General features: G+C 50.6%; 1 protein-coding gene across 3 annotated transcripts in view; it reads right to left on the bottom strand.

The window, feature by feature from the left end:
- The window catches only part of Stk24 (serine/threonine kinase 24), a 91223-nt gene that overhangs the window by 33730 nt on the left and 34930 nt on the right, over nucleotides 1-22563 (bottom strand). For 2 of the 3 annotated variants that reach the window (XM_038310315.1, XM_038310314.1), the window contains exons 2-3: nucleotides 13178-13355; nucleotides 10982-11212 (exon numbers count right to left, since the gene is read on the bottom strand). In XM_038310315.1, coding sequence (XP_038166243.1) covers nucleotides 10982-11212; nucleotides 13178-13255 — 309 coding nt within the window. In that variant the 5' untranslated portion in view covers nucleotides 13256-13355. The remainder of the gene's footprint in view (nucleotides 1-10981; nucleotides 11213-13177; nucleotides 13356-22563) is intronic. The other variant, XM_038310316.1, reaches the window with a different exon arrangement.

Raw genomic sequence — 22563 nt, 5'->3', positions numbered from 1 at the left:
TGGCCACCCTTCCTCTCCACACACAGGGACATCACATCAGATTCACCGGCACAGTCTTCCTAAGACCAACCTGGTCATTCACACTGCTGCTCCAACTCTGAAAGGAAGACAGAGAAGGAAGAAGAGGACGCTGCCACTGTTAGATCCCGTCACTCACACCCCATGTGCTTTCAAACTCGAGTCTCTAACTGACCAAAATGATGAGAAAGAGTTCCACTTTCAGGACCTGGGATGTGGGTGGCTGAGCTCACTGTGGCCCTAATGCACTGAGCAGCAGCAGCAGCCAGAGAACCTTGACTACGCACCTACAACACCGCCATGGGAAACTAGCGTATCTCCTCCCCCTCACCCAGTAGAGTCAGTTCCTTTTCTTCTTTATTGTTTTTGTTTTTCAAGACAAGGTCTCTCTGGTGCAACAGTCCTGCCGTCCTGGAACTCTCTCTGCAGACCAGGAAACTAGCCCTGATCTTTCCCCTCCTGCCCCAGATGTGACCTTTTGCTGTGTTCACCAAGCACAACTGACCGCCCTTGCCCCCACCAGCCTTCAGAGCCCAGATTGAGGTCACCTGTCTTTGCTTCACTATAGCTAAGAGGTTCTGGGGGCAAGGCCACTATGTTCTCCCTGCATGGTAGCCACATGTAACCCTGGGGCAGGGCCCTGCAGCCATCAAGGGCCAAGGGTCACAGAGGACCACCTCAGTGATCGTGCACAGCTCTACCTACCAGGAGGGAGTGTTCTTCACACAGGAAATTCTCCTGGCAGTTTTCAGAAAGCAAATGCCTAGAAAAACTGCCTATGGGGAAGAGCACACCTTGAACACACTGGGAACATCTGCCTCACATCTTCTGTAAGGCAGAAAGAACCCCCAGCTTCGTGCACCCCAGGAGCCTCAACTATAAGCCCAGCAGCGAGCGGATTCCGCTGTGTGCATCCGTGACAAGTCCAGGCTAAAGACCCAGCAACTGTTTGCTCAGGAGGTAGCAGAAAGGGGCTACAATGTGCCCCATGGCCAACCGCCCTGCCAATGAGCCAACTACAATTTCCTGACTACAAAGCGGAGGCACATTTGGCAAAAATCAGAAAAAGTCATAACCAATCTTTTATAATATTAGGCCAAATAATAGAAAATTCGGTCCAATAGTAAATTCTTTTAATAACCTGGCATTCATGAGTGATGGATCAAAGCAGTCCACGTGGCACAGGGAAAGAAAGGGCAAGGCCTGCAGAGGCTCCAGCACCCCCTAGGAAACAAGCATACAGCGTGGGACACTGAGACCGTGCCAAAGCCAGGAGCCATCCTGGTCCTTCCACACCACAGAGTCTCATAAGGGCAAACCCTAACATGGGCACAGGTTTGAGACCCTCTGCTAGGGCTAAAATAAAGTCCCCTTTTCAGAAAGAACACAAACTGTCACAGTGACGACCCTTAAGTCTCCTCACCCCCATCTCATCCCACCCCAGTGACTCCAGCTGGCCGTGGCCAGCATCCACAGGCCCAGCAACCACTCTGCACAGGGGATCGTGCAGGCAGAACACCCACCCCACACAATGCCCACTACTGTGCCAACGTGACTCTCCCCATCCTATCGCAGAGGGAAAGGGAGGTGAGAAACACATTCTCTTCCAGAGTACGATCTTTATATGCTCAACATTAAAGTTCTTTCCTATATTTTCTAAAAATTAGTCCTCTTTCAACTTGGAAATCAGGACTGTCTTATAATTACAGACAAAACCACCTTCTTCCAACATAACCTCAGTACAGGCGTCTCAGGGTGTCCACTGCTGTGAAGAGACACCATGACCATGACAACATTAAAAAGAAAACATTTAATTGGGGTGGCTCGCTTACAGGTTCAGAGGTTTAATCCATTACCATCAGGGTAGGAAGCATGGTATTTCACAGGCAGACATGGTGCTGGAGAAGGAGCTGAGAGTTATACATCTGGATCCACAGGCAACGGGAAGTACACAGTGAACATGGCTTGAGTGTAGAAGACCTCAAAGCCCACCCCCACAGGGACACACTCTCTCCAACAAGGCCACACCCCCTAACAGTGCTACTCTTTTGGGGGCCATTTTCTTTCAAACCAAGGGTCTGATCCACTGTCTTTCTGTGGTAAGATAGGCAGCAGGCTCAGGTAGTGGCAACTACCACAGCAGTCACCCGGAACTCGCCGAGCTTCTCCCCTACTCAAGACTGCTAGCCCAGGGGATTCTCAGCCCTACCCAACAAGAGCCGTGCCTCAGCTGGAAGCTACAGACACAGCTTCAGGCTCTCACACGTGCACAAGGTAGGGACTGAGACAGGTTTAGAATGCATGAGGAAGTGCAGGTCTCCGGGCCCACCGACTACTGAGCTGCCATCCTCTGAGGAGAGGAAGCCACAGATGGAACCAAAGCTCTTCCTTCCCAAGTCCCATTCTCACCACACACCAGCCAACGTCCCTAAAATCTGAGAAATCACCGCGCCTTCACACGGGAATGCTCATGTCCCGGTTCTTCATGACAAACCTGTCGGCTCTGAATAGCAGCTCAACTTCCAGGAAGAAAAGCATTCTGGAATACAGATGCAGAACTGAGGAGACGAAGGACAGGCAAGCGGTCTTCATGGCCCACTTCGGCACAGAGGTAGCCACAGGGCTTGTAATAAGTCTACAGAACTTGGCTACTGCACATTTCATCAGAAGCTCCTTCCACCTCACCACAGGGACTGGGAACATGCACTCCACAGGCCGCCTACATCCAAGTGCTGCCTACACTGGTCTGACTGGAAGGGAGAGGGAAGCGTCTAGAGATGCACACTGCAGAAAGTCCACTTCTGGACCAGGGTCACCCTGCCACCAGCCCATTTCCACTGTCTGACAACAAGAAAAGTCACCAGGTCCAACCGAAGCCAATCATCAGAGAGCCGATCTGACAACAACTAAATTGAGTTCAGCACACCAAGCTGAGCGCGTAGTCCAAGAACAGCACAGCGATTAAGAAATGAGTGCAGTCACTCCCAACACCCCAGCTACACGAGGGGCAGAACCTTCTCTGCACCACCATTCCCTGTGGACAAGTGTCTTCAGGTGACTCCTGCTACAAGCAATGTTAAGAACACTCTAGCACTTCGGTGTAGAAACAAACTTTAGGGCCACGGGTTCAAGGACAGACTGAATTTCATCAGCCCATAAGGCCCTGTCTCTAAATATAAACCACACACACGAAGTTTTATTAAGATGTTTCATATATTCAGAGGGGATCACTTGCAGATAAATTTTATTTCTCTGAAGAACCAACTTTTAAACATACCAATAAAACTGGGTCCTGTAACTTTTAAAACGGCAAAACTCTGCTACACTTTTTAGAGATGACCAGAAAGTAAGTCTGTCCATCTCAGTCAAGAGCCAGAAGTCTCCATTGTCAAGAAAAAACCAAAACAACAACAACAAAACCCACCATGTTTTTAGGGGCTACCCTAGGGTGCAAGGATGAAAAGGCACTGTGCAAGAGGTCAGCACCCCCCATCAAGGTAGCCGAGACCACCCATGGGTAAGAAACAAGGCAGTGGCAACAAGCAGAAGTGCAGGACCACGGAACAGTGAGAGACGAGGGCCGTGTTGTAGAACTGGACCACAGGACAGGGAGGGCAGCGCTAGGCTACCCTGAGGAACTCCCTTCGACTGACACACCACTACTCTGGCATGTGAAGGGGCATCTCACCATAGCGGAAGGAGCCCAACTCCCCAGCCATGTATTCACTGCCTAGACTCCCGGAGCTACATGTAGCCAGCACTGGCTACTGTACAAATCCATCCGTTCTTCCAATGTCTCATGGTGAGCCACCCAACAATACACTGAGAATTCCACACCAGGGCACACGAGGTGGTTTGAAGATGCCATGCGACAGACGCAGGCTGCAGGCAGGTGTGAAATGATGCGGTGCACCTTCCAGCCACTGCTGTGCAGACTGCTCCAGCAGAGAGAAAACTGAAAACAGGCCACAAACAGGGCCAGAAAACCCAGCACAAGGCCATCAAGGGTGCCTCTCAGGGGGCCCCAACAACACGCCCTCTTCGTCCCCTCACCCTTTCTGACAGAGGGGGACAAACCACCAATGAAAGGGAACCAGAAAAGTGAGAGACACTAGTCAGGGTCAGAACCACAAACTATGGACCAACTGTGGCACTTCTGCCCCTGTGCCCAGTCCAACCAACAACCTTCCTGCCACGTCTTCTTCATCCAGAGAACAGCACCGACAAGACCCAGAAGGCCCTGTCCGGTCTTCGTGGCCCCTGACTCACACACACTAAAAGTAAGCTGACAACAGACTCACCCCGGCTGGTGGGCAGAAAAAGAAACAGGTCCCAAGGCTGGGTGAACACACGGTGAAGAGGTCTGTGGTGTGGGTCGCCAGATCTCTGGGATACGAGGTCAAATCGCCAGCAGCAGCAGACTCCCCCTCTTCTTTCTAGGTGTACCTTATCCTGTTTCTCCACAAGAGTTCCCCAAAAGTGAGTTTGTAGATTTCCATCTAAACTTGTAACAAGTCACCCCAAGTCCTATCAATACAAGCACCCCACTCAAGGGAACTTTAAACCAATGTGTGATAATACTCAATATCAGAGAAAGCATGGCTCACCCTGGCAGTCTGCAGGATGCAAGATTCTTCCCTGGGCCCTGCAGCCTCACAACACATGGAACAGGTAAATCATAAAATTTAATTTCTAACCCAAGGAAGCAGCTATGTTCGCTAAACAGCACCCCCACAACAGAAATCCGACAGTTTCCTCTCACTAAAATCAAGAATGTTCACCAACAAAGAATACACCACACTTAGAAGCAGGGACAGAAAAGAAAAGTAGTTTAAATTGTCATCTCAAGTGCTAGAGACAGAAAAACTGAATGAACACATCCTAGACGATATGGACAAAGAATCCAACAGGCGAGCACAGACAGACTGACTGCTCACAGTAACACAGGCAAGCACAGACACAGTCAGACTGACTGCTCACAGTAACACAGGTGAGCACAGACACAGTCAGACTGACTGTTCATAGCAACACAGGTGAGCACAGACACAGTCGGGCTGACTATTCACAGTAACACAGGTGAGCACAGACACAGTCAGACTGACTGTTCACAGTAACACAGGTGAGCACAGACACACTGTTCACAGCAACACAGGTGAGCACAGACACAGACTGACTGTTCACAGTAACACAGGTGAGCACAGACACAGTCAGACTGACTGTTCACAGAAACACAGGTGAGCACAGACACAGACTGACTTCACAGTAACACAGGTGAACACACAGAGTGACTGCTCACAGTAACACAGGCGAGCAACAGTCATAGTCAGACTGACTGCTCACAGAAACACTGGTGAGTACAGTTAGCCAAACTGACTGCTCACAATAAAACACAGCTAAGCATAACTAAATACTGCCTTTAAGATTTGAAAAATTGAAACTTTTCTTAGCAGTAATTAAAAAAAAGGCAAACCATGCTCAACATCAATAGCCAGGACAGGGTATCATCAGAGCCCAGAGAGAATCCAGCATGGTGACACATGTCTGGAGTCTCAGTGCTTATGAGGCTGAGGCAGGAGGATGGCAAGTTTGAGAGCACCCTAAGTAGACAGTCAGAAAGTTCTGTAGCCACTTGGAGACTATCTAAAACAAAGCAAACAGATGGCAAGAAATCATACTTCACCATTATTGGCAACCATTTGCAAAAAACAAATAGTTTTCCCAAAACAAAAGTTACTCAAGACACACCTGACAAGGGAAACAAAAACAAGTTCTTCCTCCCTTTGAAGTTGGCTCTCAGACACCACATCACAACTCAACTATGGCTAAGACATCCAGCAAGTAAACATTAAATACACCGCTACATCACACACACAGACTTCTGGCACTCGGGTGGTCCTACACACTATGGGGCCATCCCAGACCTCTACTCACTAAAAGCCAGCAGCACTGACAACAGAGCAATCTACAGAACTGGCTCTCAGACCCCAGCGAGGGAAGGCCGCCAAGTGGGCAGTGGGAACCAATGCGTGGGACAGGACCACAAGCTACACCCACGGTTCACACACACCCTCCACATGGGCGAGCTGCGACATCCCCTGGCCCTTTAAAACTGGTACAGTGACTCCAGCCCCAAAAATGTCAAATCATCTCTCGTGTACCAATATTAAAACAGTATTTTATTTCTTCCACTCCAGTAAAACATGGTGGGATTCTGTCTTTAGAAATAGGAGTAAGAAAGCCTGCACTTTGACGAGACTTACTAGGTGTCGATTTCTGTAACTGAACCAAGACGCACACCCTAGTGAGCAGCCATCAGGATCCCTAAATGTGCTGGAACTGGGACAAATCCAGGGGTCGGCTTTCTGAAAAACAGCTAGAAAGAACGTCCGAATGAAGAGAAATATCTGTCCGGTTCTAACAGGACCTAATGTTCCTCTGATTGTAACACAGTACCGGCAAGGCAGAGAGCCACAGTGTGTGCGCTATGCGTGTCTCCCTAGAGAGTGTCTTAGGGTTTTTATTGCTGTGATAAAACTATGACCAAAAGCAACTTGGGGGGGGGGGGGTCATTTCATCTTACAGCTGGCAGCCCATCACTCAGGGAAGTCAGGGCAGGAGCCTGGAAGCAGGGACTGAAGCAGAGGCGTTGAAGGAGTACCGCTTACTGGCTTGCTCCTCATGGCTTCCTCAGCCTGCTTTCTTACAGCATCCAAGACCAATAGCGAAGGGGTGGCACTGTCTGTAGTGAGCTGGACCCTCCCATACCAATCAAATGCCCAACTGCCATGGACCAATCTGACAGAGGCATTTCCTCAAACTGAAGTTACCTCTTCCGAAATGGCTCTACCATGTGCCAAGCTGACATTAAGACTAGCCAGCACACAGGTTACAGAAAGACGCTAATAACTGCATTCTGTTGTGCTAATTCAGAATATCTAAGGTCAAGAAAGAGGCCATGTACTATGCTGGAGGAGATAGTCCAGACCTGGACAGACTCACAGACACTGGCCACTCACACCAACATCTTTCTGTCTCTTTCCTGGGCAGTATAAAGACTGGTTTCTCGCTTCCTCTGGGGCAGGCAGTGAGGAGGAGACCTGGGAGCTGGCACACCTCTTTCCCTCTCCTGCCAGGAAGATGACGGGCATTCAAACCGAGCATGCTTACCAAAAGCAATCCTCCATCTTTCAAACCAAGAAGTGTGTTCTGCTGGGAAGGAGAAACTCCCTCGGTACTACAAAAACATTGGTCTAGGCTCTAGAAGACACCCAAGGAGGCCACAGAGGACACCTATATAGACAAGAACTGTCCTTTCATTGGTACCGTCTCCATCCGAGGCCAGACCCCATCTGGTGCCGAGGACACTGTCATGGGCTAGGACTATCTTACCTCCACAGTGCCATGGCCTTGAGAAGCATCACGAGAACGTGTCTGTGCACCTGTTCCCATCTCAGGGATGTGCAGAACACAACACTGTCACCATGGGAGCACGCATGCCCTGCGCTTGATGTGCTCAGGGCTGCCAAGGAGCAGTTTCAGAGGTTCTAAGAGGACTCTGGCCAACTTTCATGAATAAAGTTATTTCAGTTATTTCTCAACTTTAAAAAAAAAGGAAGAATATGGCGGAGTAACGCCACTCTAAAGCGAGGTGTGGAATGCACCCGGCACACTGACCCTTCACCAGAATAGGTCCTTCCCAGAACTCCTCAGGGACCTTTTCAGTATTAACTTCGGTGAATCTTGTGGGTAAAACACCCTAACAACTTTTAGGAACTGATATTCAAAAGAAATTAAAACCCTCACTGTAAACTCAGGATCTGAACCCAAAATGAGATAATGACCCCATGTGGCTGTGTCCCTAATAGTGATGCTGACAAGAGGACACAGCACTGAAGGTTTGAAAGGCACACATTTAATTTCTTTACCAGGGTCTCACATGTGACTTGCTTTAGAATTGGGATGATGGCAGAGACCAGAGAAATGTTTCCAGAAGAGCAGGACACTAACAATGAGCTTTCAGACATGAACTCTGAGATAAGCCCAACAGGCCCCCCGACCCTGCAGTAATCCTCTAAGAAGTGGGCAGCTGAGAGGCCGCCTATCGGTGGAGCATCTGCAGGAGGATGGAAGCAGAGCCCTAGCTGTGACCATGAGAGACCCTCAACAGAGATCTGGTAGGCTGGCCATCTCCCCCAAATACAGCAGCAGGATGCTCTGCACCCCAACCACACCGACCATCTGGCAACTCCACAGCAGCCCCTGGTCCTGCCTCCACCCACCCCATCCCATTAGTCCTCGTGTACTGCGGTACAAAGGTTAGTACAGTGGCCGTGGGAGGAGGAGGAGGCAGAGGCGTCTGGTTAATATCCGAGCTGATTTACTTTTCCCCAAATTAAATACTTGAACAGCAGTGAATTCAGTTGAAATGGTATGTTGTCACCTTTCAGACTTTCCCAGGCCTTACGTATTCACCTAAGGGGAAAGCTTGGATGCTGCGTGCTTATGCTACTGTGGTGCTTTGCCTGATTGGCCTAACAAAGAGCTGAATGGCCAACAGCCTCGCAGAAGGAAGGATAGATGGGGTTGCTGGCAGAGAGAATAAATAAGAGGAGAAATCTGGGAGGAGAGGGAGTGAGAAAAGGAGAGTGGACATCAAGGGTACAGAGCCTAGAGGAAGGTGAGAGCCCAGAGGCAAAGGTAGACGGGGTAACTTAAGACAAGTTGGCTAGAAAGAAGCTAAGGCTGGACATTCGTAAGTAAGAATAAACCTGTGTATTTATCTGGGAGCTTGGTGGCTGCTCTCCCCACCCCCACCCCCAAAAGAGTAAAAGAAACCAACTCCATCCACAGGTCTTCCATCTAGGGAACGCACTGCCCACAGTGGGGTGCGTCTTTCCATGTCAGTTATTCTAAGACCGTCCTGCTGAGCCCGTGTCTGCAGGCCAGCGTGATGTAGAGGGGCCTCGGTGAGGGTCTCGGGGTGAGCCCTGTCAAGCTGACGATTAAAATCAACCGTCACAATGACCATAATTTTTAACATTGGAAGAAAAAAATATTTTACAGTTCTATGACTTGAGTCTAGACTATCTGGTATACGAGAAGCTCTAGACTCAATCCCCAGGAAAAAGAAGAGAAGGGAAAGTGGTTCACTCTAAGCAAAAATTCCACTTTTTTCTGACCCTATCTCCAAAATTTCTTAACTTTAGATAAGTATTTGCTAAAATATAAGCTAAGTGGATTAGTAGTAAAGAATGATTTAAAAAAAAAAAAAAAAAAAAAAAAAAAAGGTTTTACAGTCACCCATAACCATCCAGCTGCAAATATCCAAATTCTGTAAGACTTGTCCACACCTCACCGGCAACCTCCGTGAGATCAACCAGAGCCGTCTAAGGCTACACAGAGGCCTGGGCATTCCCCAGGGCTGAGCTGGGTGCCCCCACAGCACGGCTCTCGCGGTAGCACCCACTGTCACCACACACGCAGGAGTGAGGCGGTGATTCTGATGAGGAGGCGGAGGGACAGCTTTCACTTACTAGTCCACATTTCGTCTTCGCAACCTCCAAGTGCTTACTATGGTTTGGTTTGGTTTTTTTCCCATTTCACAAATGAGGAAGCAGGGATTAAAAAGAAAACAAGCACTAGCAGCCCCACACAAAAATGAATGCTGATGAGGTTCAAACCCGGTGCCACGTAACCCTAGAAGTCACCATTTTCAGTTCAAAAGCTGCATAAACCCAGCAAACACAGACTGTCATTCTCTCTCACAGCAACAAGAGAATAGCATTACGTCCTAATTCTCATTTCCCAATGCTCATTTTGGTGAACCAAAGGGTCTCAAAATTTTTAGACCTTAGACTGATAACCGTCACGTTTCCATAAGAACCAATCCCTCCCCTCCCCTTCGCACCAGAGCAGATGTGTCCAGCAGACAGCCAGAGGAGGGACGGACTCACCTCTGCCTTAGCAAACACTCGCTTCTACATAGGAGAGGAAGTTCTGGCTTCCACAGAAATCAAGAGATGTTTTGCACCAGTTCTTAAGTGTTCTAAATACATCTCCATTTTAAGGACTCCACTTCTATGAGCTCAGCAACACAGCCGCCTGTCCAGGGCCTGAACACAGGAGCCGCCCTGGGCTCTCAGTGATGGGATGACCCTAGGAGATCCACCATGACAGTTTCTATGCGGGGTCAAACCACATGAACGCAGCGGTTCCCAACCCTAATGCTGCAGCCCCTAATACAGTTCTTCATGCTGTGCTGACCCCAACCAAACAATTATTTCCAATGCTACTTCACAGCTGTAATTTTGCTGAAACGATCCTAATGTGAATATCTGTGTTTCCCCATGGTCGGGGGCGACCCCTGTGAAAGGGTTGTTCAACCCCCAGAGGGGTTGAGACCCACATTATATTACTATTAATACAACTTCACCACTGAAAGAACGGGGCAGGCCAGGGACCCTCCGTAGTGCTCCGCTGCTGTCCCTTCTGCTTGACCTGATTCACCTGGCTTCTTACGAGCCGAGGGTAGACGCTTTAGCTACTCCGCTACCTCATCAACACCATCAACTCTCTGCAGCATAAAAACAGCACCACCGTAAAGCACAGCCGACAAATTAACTATGAAGACACATGGGCTAGGGTGGCAGGAGGTTCATAGCCTCCTATGAGTGATCAGTGGCTACTGTCATAAATTAATCAACAGTTTCAACAAAGCCCGCTCAGCTTCTTCTCTGAAGCAGAATGTCAACACCAACTGCTTTCACCAAAAATAAAATCCAGTGAGTGGCATTTTCGATGATAATAGCGCCATCAAAGCCACGTCTTTTGAACGCAAAGGTCAAAGAATCTCTCCTTGCTCTAGAAACCTGCTGTGTTATCAGAGTACTCTGCGTCTGTCCCTCTCCCCGCTCAGCCCAGTGTGGCACAAGGGGAAGGAAGCAGCGTTATTTTTAAGCCTTACCTTCAGATAGGATCCATAGTATTTGGTTACGTATGGGCTGTCACACTGACTCAGCACTGTGATCTCTTGTTGAATGTCCTCTATCTCATCTTCAGCTTCTTCCAGATCAATGATCTTTATGGCAACCACTTTCTGAGTCCGATTGTCAATGCCTTTGAACACCTCACCGAAAGAGCCCTTTCCAATTTTCTCCAGCTTGGTAAAAAGCTCCTCTGGGTCCGCTTTGAGGTTCTGCGGGAGAGAAGGAAGGAGATGTCAGTATTCCCAGGGCTACAGCTGGACCCTCACTCCACCTAGAATTGTGTGTGTGTGTGTGTGTGTTCCCAGAGTCACAACCGGACACTCACTCTACCCAGAATGGAGTGTGTCAGCCAGGGCCTAGGAGGGACATTCTGCTTTCTGTGACAAGGACCAGGCTGCTGCGACTACGTTTTCCAGGGTCAGGATCTAGAAGGCCTGGGTCGTATCTACGCATGTGGGTTAAACAAACACAGCAAGTGTGGGACAAGAACAACGCAAACTTTGAATAAAGACGACAAAGCCTGACGCGTATACTGAAATGTACCAGGGTAAATATTTAGCTACTTTAAAAACTTGATCTTGGGCTAGTAGCACTGATCACGGTAGAAGGCTGTCTAGTATGTATGAGTCCCTGGGTTCAGTAGGCAGGGGAGGGAAGAGGTGAGAAGTTAGTCTGCTCCAAGCAAAAAAAATCCACTTTTTTCTCAGCCCATCTCCAGCAAATCCTAACAACAGATGAACATTGGCTGCACTACAGGTGAATCGGCTCTCGCTTAATGGGGGGCGGGGAGAATACAGCCTAATTTTAACAGATTGTTTCCACCCCAAATAAATACAGCCCTACTTGTCCCTTACAGCTATTCTCTTCACCAGAACAGCAGCCAGATCCCACCGCCCACAAGGACGTAACCACTGAGATACATTTAGAGCACGTGAGCATGAATCAGCCTGAAGGAGCCACTACGTGCAGCACCCATGTCCCAACGATAATCTGGATGCTGGGTCCCAGGGCTCTCAGCAGGGGCAGTAACATTTGGAAATAGTGTGTGTGTGGGGGGGTGTTCTGTATCAAACAGGGGACAGGACACAGTCCTGTCCAGAGCAAAATACCAGTGACACCCAAAACCTGTAACTCCCAAGGCCGTGAGAAGCCCCAAAGCCAGTCTGGTAACCACATTTTCCCAGTGAAAGAAGAGGCTGATCCTTAAAAGTCTATTATTAATCCTTCAAAGAAGTAGCATTCGGGGGGGGGGGGGGGGCGCAAGAGAGCAAGAAGGGGCCTGAGAAGGAGGCATGAAAGAAGGTCATCTCTGAGCAGTGACAAGGTAGGTCAAAGGCACAGGACATGCCAACACCAGCAACACAATGACAACGACCTTGCTGTCAATGGGCACCAGACACTCACACGCTTTCCAAGCATCTGGCTTACAGCGATGTGACTTGGGAGCCTTGCTGAGCTACACCGTATAACAAGAACCAGGCACTAATCATCACACGGAGGCAGAGGGTATCCACTCATACAGCTAAAATAAATCTACATGCTGGACACGGTACACACGATGTGAAATGTGCCGTGGAGTTACCACAGAACACATGGAGAAAGGCTGTCACTCAGCATTCAGCACAATGGAAGGGACTGCCCTGTCACACACAGGCTTTGGCCATGACCTCCTTGGCTCACAGGAAGCTAAATGCACTCCCACATTCACCTTCCTTTGCAATTGAAACACAGCACTCCGTGGCTTAGCGGGGTGATGGACAGAGCAGCCCTGACCTGAACAGCTGCTGTTTCTAGTCCTGCCACCAGCTCCAGCGCCTTTCAGACACTCACGAGTTTCTCCAAGACAGTCTGAGATAGCGCTCAGATCTGAGGGTAGTCTCCTGAAGTGGGGGCTGTTTTGAAAGCTGGTAGGAAACTCTAAAATTTCCTCCATTTCTAAACTTGCCAGGTTTACTAGGCAAGCACGCTTCAAAGTCATTTCTGGGAATATCCCCAAAGGATGCTGGAGAACGAGGGGGGGGGGGGGGGGGCGCGCAGCATCTTGCATCCAACTCAGCTGGTACACCCGCTCCCTCGTCACACAAGAAGCCAGGAGCAAAGACCTAAGTGGGGGCATCCACGTCCCTCCTCCAGCAGCCAGGCAAGCTGCACTTCAGCAGCCCCAAGCCTCTTACCTCCTTCCCTCCAGGGTGCAGGGGAGTGGCCTTCCTTTTCTTCAAGGCTGACGCTAATCTCGGGACTCTGGAATCCATCTCTGTGCAAAGCTTCACCAGGAACCCTCTGGGCAGCTCTCCTTCCAGCTATCCCTGTCTACTGGCTCCTTGCCCGGGCAGCACACTCAGGTTCCTCCCACTTCGGACAGACGAGAAGCACCCCATCAGTTCCCCCACTTCACATGCTTCTCTGCTGAAGGTTCCTGACGCCCTCTGCGCCTGCCTGCCCCATCCACGCAGTCTGGCAAGCTGGTCCCCAATGATGCAGCAACCTCCTTGGGGCCCCATCAGCCACGCCCTCTGCCCCTTGTAACCTGGCCTCCACAGCCGGGCCTCAGCTCTTCTTCCAGCCTCTGGTGCCAAAGGAATCTTCACACTGGCCCTCAATCCAGGAAACCACTGGGACCTAACTCCATCCTACCATTCTTTCTCTACTCCTTCTCCCAGGGATGTCAGCCAGTTCTGGGGCCCAGGGTGTGGGTTGGTGACTCCCCCACCCAGATGAACAGAATCACCTGGGACACTAATCACTAAACCTAGCGAGTGTTGGGAGAGTTGCATCCAATCCACTTCTTTAAGCATTCCAGAAGATTCTGAGAACTGCTTTCCACCACCATACATAGGCCAACACCACACTGTCAGCTCCACTCCTGCTTCTAGTCTGGACGGGAGCTTCCTAGGTATGAGCTCTTCCCAGACACACTGTCACTCACCCTACTGACCTGTCTTCTCATGACCCTCCTCTTCCGCACTGTCTTATGTTCTAGACTAAGCTGAGGACGTTTGGGGGCCACGCCTCATTCACCTCTATACCCAAGCAGCCACACCAAGGTGGCCTGAAACTGAGAGTGAATGTCCCCTGGCTCACGCAGACACCAACCAGACCCACATTAGAAATCACACAGAATAGCCCGACGCCCTTAGAGAGGGCTCCTGAGAACTGAGAGCAAAGCCAGCCTGGGCATGCCAACTGCTGGCCTGCTGGCTGCTCAATCCTCATGTGTATTGCTGGTACTTCCTTTGCAGGGTTTTAAAAAAAATAATAGTAATTTACAGAAAACCCTTCCAACACCGAAGAGGCCAGTGAAAGCCACTGTTACTAGGCTCCCTGCCTAAGAATCCAGCCTGCCCTGCACAAATCGCTGCAAATGTAGCGCCAGCGTCCTCGTAGTCGGTGGTGCAACCCACCTGGAGCCCTGGCATGTGCACAAGCTCATTCCTGCCCACAGCCAGGACTGTCCAGCACCCACAGAAGCAGAAACTGGAAGCTGCCGGGCTTGTCTGTCACTCCACAAAACAATACAGAGTGAGGATGGGAGCCATGGGACCGTCTCCCACACCTAGTCTCAGGAGAAAACGACCCATGCAGAGCCATAGGGACCGTCTCCCACACCTAGTATCAGGAGTGAGGATGGGAGCCATAGGGACCGTCTCCCACACCTAGTCTCAGGAGAAAACGACCCGTGCAGAGCCATAGGACCATCTCCCACACCTAGTCTCAGGAGAAAACGACCCGTGCAGAGCTATAGGGACCGTCTCCCACACCTAGTCTCAGGAGAAAACGACCCGTGCAGAGCCATAGGACCGTGTCCCACACCTAGTCTCAGGAGAAAACGACCCATGCAGAGCCATAGGGACCGTCTCCCACACCTAGTCTCAGGAGTGAGGATGGGAGCCATAGGACCGTCTCCCACACCTAGTCTCAGGAGAAAACGACCCATGCAGAGCCATAGGGGACCGTCTCCCACACCTAGTCTCAGGAGAAAACGACCCGTGCAGACCTTCCTATCTCGCCACTGAGGGCTGAGATGATGGCACCTCAGGTCACAGACCCCTGAAGAGACAGAAGTTGCAGCCTCGTGCAGTTTGGTGCTGAACCACAAGGGCAGGGAGAAGGGCACACTGTGCGTGTGTGGAACACAGCTCTTAGCAGCAGCAGGCAGCCAACTAACAGAGTGCCCCCAAGAAGTCACCGGCTCCAGGCCCACAACCCCATGCACCTGGGCCTGCCTGGGAGTTCCTCAAACCCTGAACAGCTGACAAGGTCATCTTAAAGGACCACACAGTTCTCTACTGAGGCCTCTTGAGCACCTGCATCAACACAAAGAAGCCTGTTCTGGCCCCTGGAGCAGCTGCACAGGACAGATACCCAGCCACCTGCTGTGTCCACACCTCCAGAGCACAGACACTCCAGCTAACCACAGCCACTAGCCACAGGGTACACAGGCACATGCATACACCCCCACACTCCAGAGAGACGGGGTGGGAGAATGGTGTGGCGGCTTGAGTAAGAATGGTCCCCATAGGCTTGCATATGGCTGAATACTTCATCTCCAGTTAGTGCAACGGTTTGGGAAGGATCAGGAGGTGTGGCCTAGTTGGAGGAGGAGTGTCAGAGGCTAGCAGGGTTTAAGTCCTACCATTCCCTGTGAGCTGTCCCTGCCACCATGGACTTCAGTCTCCTGGAGCTGTAAACCCAAATAAGCACGTGTGTGAGCTGCTTTATCACAGCGATAGAAAAGAAACTAGCGTGAGAGGCACACAAAACCACTACTGTGAATGTCACCAAGTTCTTGGATGGCTTGTGGCTCAACAAAACAGTGTTAAGAGATAAACTGTAGTGTAAAGAGAACACTGTAGGGGAAATGTACTGGGGAGGGAGTTTCCTGAATGGAGAGGGGGGGTTGGTTGTAATCTATCCCCCATTTTTCTTTCACCCGGTCTAAGATGGTTTGGAAAGTCTTGCTGTTTGTTCAATGTGACCTCACATCTGCTCAAACATGCTACTGAGCACTGCCCAGCTTCTCAAACCCTAAGATGCCCAGTGAAGGCATCCAGAAGAGCCTGGAGTCAACACCTTCATAGAAGTTCTTCAGTGGGTTTGGACAGCAAATGGCTACCTAAAGCCTGGGCTCGCCCTAGAAAAGCTTGTATGGACAACAGTCAGGCACACAGAACGAGTGCCCACCACACCAGTGTACTGGGCTGTAGGGCTGGATGGGTGCCTCACTGCTGAGCAGGGAAAGACCCGGCCACGATGTACATCTAAGGCCTCTCTAAATCCAGATGCTCAGCAATGAGCCTTGAAGGAAAAATAAGTGGCCAACTCCCACATAAAATGTCTGCCACCTACGTCTCCTTTACTCTCAACTCTGCTTTTCGTGCACACACAAGAACCCTTTACTTTCTCACTGTGAAAAGCTGTCAGCTCCATCCAGACGAGATGGTCATGAGCCTGTCTAATTACTGTTCTGCCGCTGTAGAGACACCATGACCAGACAACCTATAAAGGCAGGCACCGCTTTCTTGGATCAGTCCACAACATCATGGGGGGGGGGGGGGGGGGGGGGGCGGGAGCAGGCACTGGAGCAACAGCTGAGAGTTCACATCTTACTGGAAAGTTCAGGGCAGAGTGAGGGAGACTGGGCCTGGCATGGGCTTTTCGAACCTGAGAGCCCACTGGGGTCCCAGTGACCTCTCCTCCAGTAAGGCCACATCTGGAAACCAAACATCCACATATTCAGACCACACCAAAGCCTAGAGGGACGTTAGTACAACTCATAAAGACCAAGCTGCGCTGGCTGTTATCCAGGCAAGAGGCCCCCCTGAAGAGCCCAGTGGCGGCAGAGGGGCTAGCTCAGCCATTCCTAAAGGAGAGCTGACTTCAGACTCACCTGGCTTGCCAAGTGTGTCATGGAAACGGCCTGCTGGGACGCAGATGTGGTCCAGCACATACCTAGCACACGCAAGGCCTGGCAGCTAGTACACATCCTAGTATCCTCTCTCAGAGCACACAGTACAGCTGGCAGGCAATCTCTGGTCACAACGGCAAACAGCTGGTGCTCTCTGGCAGCCCTGCTGCTCGACTATGGTGCCCTGTAGGTTAGACAGAGTCTAGCTACAGTCTCAAGAGGAACAATCTGTGCATCCAAATCCAGGAGAAGCTGAACATTGACCCAGGAAGGTGACCAGATTTCACATAAACAAGAAAGACCATCTGAGAGCATTGCTCTACTGTATATTCATCCTGTGCTCTCTGGGAAAGCACAGTGGGTACTTCGGTTCTCTCTCTCTCTCTCTCTCTCTCTCTCTCTCTCTCTCTCTCTCTCTCTCTCTCTCTCACACACACACACACACACCCCTAATAGGAAGCAGAGCCTGACCTCTCCGTGAAGGCTGGTGGACAAGCTCACCAGTCACCTAGGGCTTCTGGGGTCTCTGAGGAGAAAACACGGTGTGCAGCGCCCGACCACACTGGGCCCAGGCTTCTACAGCACTTACTATATACTTCAGACCCCTGGAGAGAAGTCATTAAAATAGTTCTATGATGACTTAAGTACTCTGTGCTGTAAACCTGAACAGCTATTACCATTTTCTTTCAAGCCGCTCTGGCAATGAAAGATGAAGTCCTCACAAGCCCTGCGGTGAGAGCCCACTGAGAGCCCACTCTGCTCAGTGTAAGCGCCCCCTAGTCTCTCCACGAAAACAAAGCCCCTGCCTAGGTCTGATGCTCTAATGCCTGGTCTGTCAATCACCACCCCTGTCACTACAGGATGCTTCACAGGTCTGGACCAGGGAAGTAAGTTGGTAGCGGGCACGGCAACCTACTGCTCTGAACCTGGCAAACCCTCGGCCTAGAGCGCACTCTCCTGAGGGTGAACTGGGCCACAGAGTCCCCGCCTTTCACTGCTGCCGCTGTTTTACTCTTTTGGATTTTTCCTCCTGGGGCCACAAACCGGCTCCCAAGTAACTCACACATGGAGGCTATTCTTAGGTGTGAATGCTCAGACTTGGCTTAGCTTGTTTCTTGCCAGCTTTTCTTAAATAATCCCCAACTACCTTTTGCCTCTGGGCTTTTATCTTTCTTAATTCTGCAAACCTTACCTCCTTCTTTCCCTGTGGCTGTCTGGGTGACTGGGTGGCTGACCCCTGACCTCTCCTCCCCTTGCTCTCAGTCCCTCTTCTATTCTCTCTGCCCACCAGTCACGCCTAGCCTTGCTCCTGCCCTACTATTGGCCATTCAGCTCTTACTTAGGACCATCAGGTCCTTTAGAAAGGCAAAGAATCACAGCTTCACAGAGTTAAAGAAATGCAGCATAAACAAAAGTCACACACCTGAAAATAATATTCCAACACTTCTCCCTAACTAGATTCCATAGTTACTCAGAAATTGTCTCCCCCCCCCAAAAAAATGGGGGGGTATTTCTGTGTCCCTGGCTCTCCCACCCCAGACTGCCAATGACATTCATGACTACCTACCAGAAACCCTGTTCCCAATTCCTTTCTTACCCTTACACCTAAAACTATGACCACCGTTCTAAACGACTTCTCCAAACCCTCCATCTTTACAGCGGCCTCCACCCCCTACTTCAAAGGCCTGGTCAAAATGATCAACAAGAGGACACAGGCAACAAACAACACAATGAGCACAGCACGCACACGCATGCACATGTATGCACGCACACTGCAGACTCAACACAACTGGGCTATTTCCTTAGGCTGAATTTTTTCCAGGTGAACTTCATACTATGTTTCTAATTTTTAATACAATGATTTTCCTCATGGGTAACAAACCTTCAAGATAACTGGCAAGCAAAAGACATTCCTGAGCCCCACTCGGCGGGCTAAGCTGCACATCAGTCTCTGTCAGCTCTCGGTGGGGACGGTAGTCCTGGCAGTAGTCTGCACACGTGGAGCCTGCCAACCGGAAGCTCCCGCACTCTGCTAGGGTTAAAGTTCAAACACAGTTTCCCCACAGCTGTTCTTTTTATAAACTCAGACAATACACACAGAAGTCAACACAAAGGTTATAAATCAAAAGACCTCATAAAAGCCAAGTGTCCTCTTATAGGGAGTTTTCCAGAGAAACCCGCTGCCAAAAGAGGTCTCTGCAGCTCTCAAAACACAGCTAACAAAGACAGTCACAGCCTCCTGGCTGCCCTAGGAAGCGTCATGAGGGCTGCCCCACTTTACAGGGACCCTCGCCTGAGTCCCTGTGCCCAGACCCCTGTCAGGCCATTCTGACACGAACACAGGACTGGAAGCTCCTGGCTGCAGCCACCCTCCCTGACCCAGGCCACCATGTGGGTCTGTGTGGTTCCTCCGACCTGGACCTCATCCTCAAACGCGCTAACGCGTGAGTGGGCTTGGGTGAACATCACCACCAGCACCCCACGGACCCTCCCAGGGCTGTGGGGCTCTCTTCTCTGAACAGAGATGCCCTGACAAGCAGGCCTCCCTGCTAGGGAGAGGTTCTCCACCTGGGCCGCCTTCATGTCTCAGCCTGGTCAGCTGAATCTGAACCTTTGGGGAGATGAACACAGCATCGCCATGAGGTTATGCTCTTGCAAGATTGCGAAGTATGGCCAAAGAGCGCCCAGTGGCCTAGCTCAGCAGTATGACTTCACCTCAGCAGGCAGCCCACACCAGTAAGACACATATAGCTTCCAGCCCAGCTCCAGGGGCATCTGGAAAGAGCCCATGTGAGTGACAGCAGAGAGGGAAGGTGCCTGGCAGCTCGGTTCTCATCTTGCAGTCTCCAGACTCACCTGCGGTTTCAGCTCATCCCGTAGCCAGGGTTGTGAACGTCACCCACACTGGCTGGGCCCTCCCACCTCACTCACTAATCGTGGTGACTGCCCTCGGACTGACCTAGAGCTCAGCCTAACGGAGGCACCTTCTCGGGGACAGCCTCTCTTCCCAGCTGACTCTAGTTTATGTCAGGTTGACAAAACATGTACCAGCACAATCTCATCTTTAGCAAACTGGCTCAAAGAGGCTCACAGAGTCGGCAGTCGGCTGCAGTCACCAACGTTCTCTCAAAGTCAGTGGCGCTGCTAAGTTAGCTGGCCAAGGACCACTATGAAAACGAGACCTGCACTGCGGGTCCATACAGAAAAGCCCCTCCTCGCTCTCGGTGACCTTTCCAGTGAGTCCCTGCGAGGTGAACTCTATTCTTGTCAGCAGCGGCTCTTCACCTAAACCGCCTTGGGCTGTCTCACAATATTCCGCTGAATAAACTCAGCCCCACAGCCCAGCATTGACCACAACCATGTAGGCTAGAACACCTGACTAATCATTCCACTGACTCGGCAGATAATAAAGGTGCGACAGAGAGGCTTTAAATGTCACCCGTGTCCAGACAACTAGGAGACTGTTGGAGATATTACATTGTTTACACTGCGGAACATTTAACGATGCAAAGACGTGTTTGCATTCTCTTATGCTGCATTTGTTTAACTCCGTGAAGCTGTGTTACTCTGCCTGTCTATAACACCTGATTGGTCCAATAAAGAGTAGAATGGCCAATAGCTAGGCAGGAGAAAGACAGGAGGGGCTGGCAGTCAGAGATGATAAACACAAGAAAAAGGAGACGAGGACTTGAGAGCCAGTCACCCAGCTACACAGCAAGAAAGGTCTATGTGGAGGTAAGAGACCAGAGGCAGGAGATAGATGGAATAACTTAAGAAACGTCGACTGGGAACAAGACAAACTCAGGGCAAGTAAACTAAGGGGAATTGGGTGTGGTGGTGCATGCCTTAAATCCCAGCATCTGACAGCAGAGGATATCAGACCTGTCTTCATTAGAGAGTTCCAACTTCAAGGCTAGCCTGAGCGTCATTAGGGTTCCTAACTAGCCAGGGAATCAAAATGAGACCCAAAGCTCTGGCCTTCAACTAGCCTGTGGTCACAATTCTCCAACAAAATCCCCACCCAGAGGACACTGCCATCTAAGTCCCAAGGATGAACCCTCTGCAGCTCCCTAGCTCCCCTAGTGGTCATCAGTGGGATTTTCGGGACGTCTCCCTAAACAGAGAAGGGAGGTAGCCGGCTCTGCAGCTAGACTGCCTGCGTGCTATAGGACCTGACTTCAAACCCTGACACCCACACAGAAGCTGTGTATGGCTGCGCACACCCCGTAACCCCAGCTCTAGAGACGAGAGGACCCCTTGGACTGGATGGCTGCCAGCCTAGCTCAAGTCACCAGGGAGTAAGACAGAGGGTGACAGCACAGGCTACAACATTCTCCTCTAGCCTCTGTACCAGACTGCACACATGGGGCATGTATGCGCGCACACACACAACAGAGACAGAGACCGAGAGAGTAGAGGTCAGGATTTTTGCCGAGGCACTGAGCAGGCCCAGAGATGAAGTCAGGGCTAGTATGTTGGGCAAACGTTTGAAAAACCACACGGACTTCCAAATAAAAGATAGTTCATTGGGAAATGAATATTGGAATTTTTATTAAAACCAAAATGAAAAGCAACAAAGACCCACGTTCACGCATATGCAGCCTGGGCACATAGTTCCTAAGTACATCAGCTCCGCTGCCTCACGAAGGCAGCGTGCCGGACAGCGGTGGCACAGGCCTTTAATCCCAGCACTCAGGAGGCAGAGGCAGGAGGACCTCTGTGAGTTCCAAACCAGCCTGGTCTACAGAGCAAGTTTCAGGACAGGCTCCAAAGCTACTGAGAAACCGGGGGGGGGGGGGGGGCCGGATTGCTACACAACTTTGGGACCCTACTCCTTATACTGGGTCGCCTTGTCCAGCCTTAATACATAGGAGAAGTTGATATGCCATGCTTTGTTGATATCATTAGGGAACCTCCTCTTTCCTGAACAAAAGCAGATAAGTGGATGGGGCGGGGACAGAAGAGGCAGGGGAAGACTGGGAAGGAGAGGAGGGAGGTAAAACCACAGCCAGATGTAAAATAAGTATTTAAATTTTTTTTTAAAAAATGCAACATGCTGGGCTGACTTAAAAGCACTCCTGTCTAGGCTCCATAACAATCCCGTGAGAAAGGGAACACGGACTCCATAGCAGGCCCCAGAAAAGCCGAGATCAAATCTTGCACAATCTCAGGCTCATACGCAGCCGGGAAGCAGAATTCAGCAAAGTGCAGTAAGCCACACAGCACACTTCACGGGGTGCCTCCTGGCAAAGCACACTCTTGTCACACTAGAACACCACCAGGAGTAAATCCGATGCGGCCTCCACACCCTCACAGGCCAGCTCACCTGCCCATGAATATTTTACAAAAGCAGAGACAGTCAGTGTCAAGAAACCAAGCAGTCTAGGAATCAGACCAAACAGTTGGGGATATGCAGACTTCAATCAATAAGGAATTTCCTTTACCTAAGGGGGCTTGGCTTTTAAAGATCGCTAAGAAGCTCACCTGCCTCAAAAGCCCAACCAGGACTGCCCATTTCCTGAACACAGGGGCCTCTCAGCTCCGGGGAGGGGAAGAGACGGACAACAGGGGCTGTAAGGGCGACACTGATCACGAGGCATTCATGTTAACCAAGCCCTGCTTCTCACTGAAACCCTGAGGCTCTCTGTGGAGCCC

The sequence above is a fragment of the Arvicola amphibius genome, chromosome 13, assembly GCF_903992535.2.
Source record: "Arvicola amphibius chromosome 13, mArvAmp1.2, whole genome shotgun sequence".
In the NCBI taxonomy this organism is placed as follows: domain Eukaryota; kingdom Metazoa; phylum Chordata; class Mammalia; order Rodentia; family Cricetidae; genus Arvicola; species Arvicola amphibius.
This window is presented reverse-complemented; position numbering and strand designations above follow the sequence as displayed.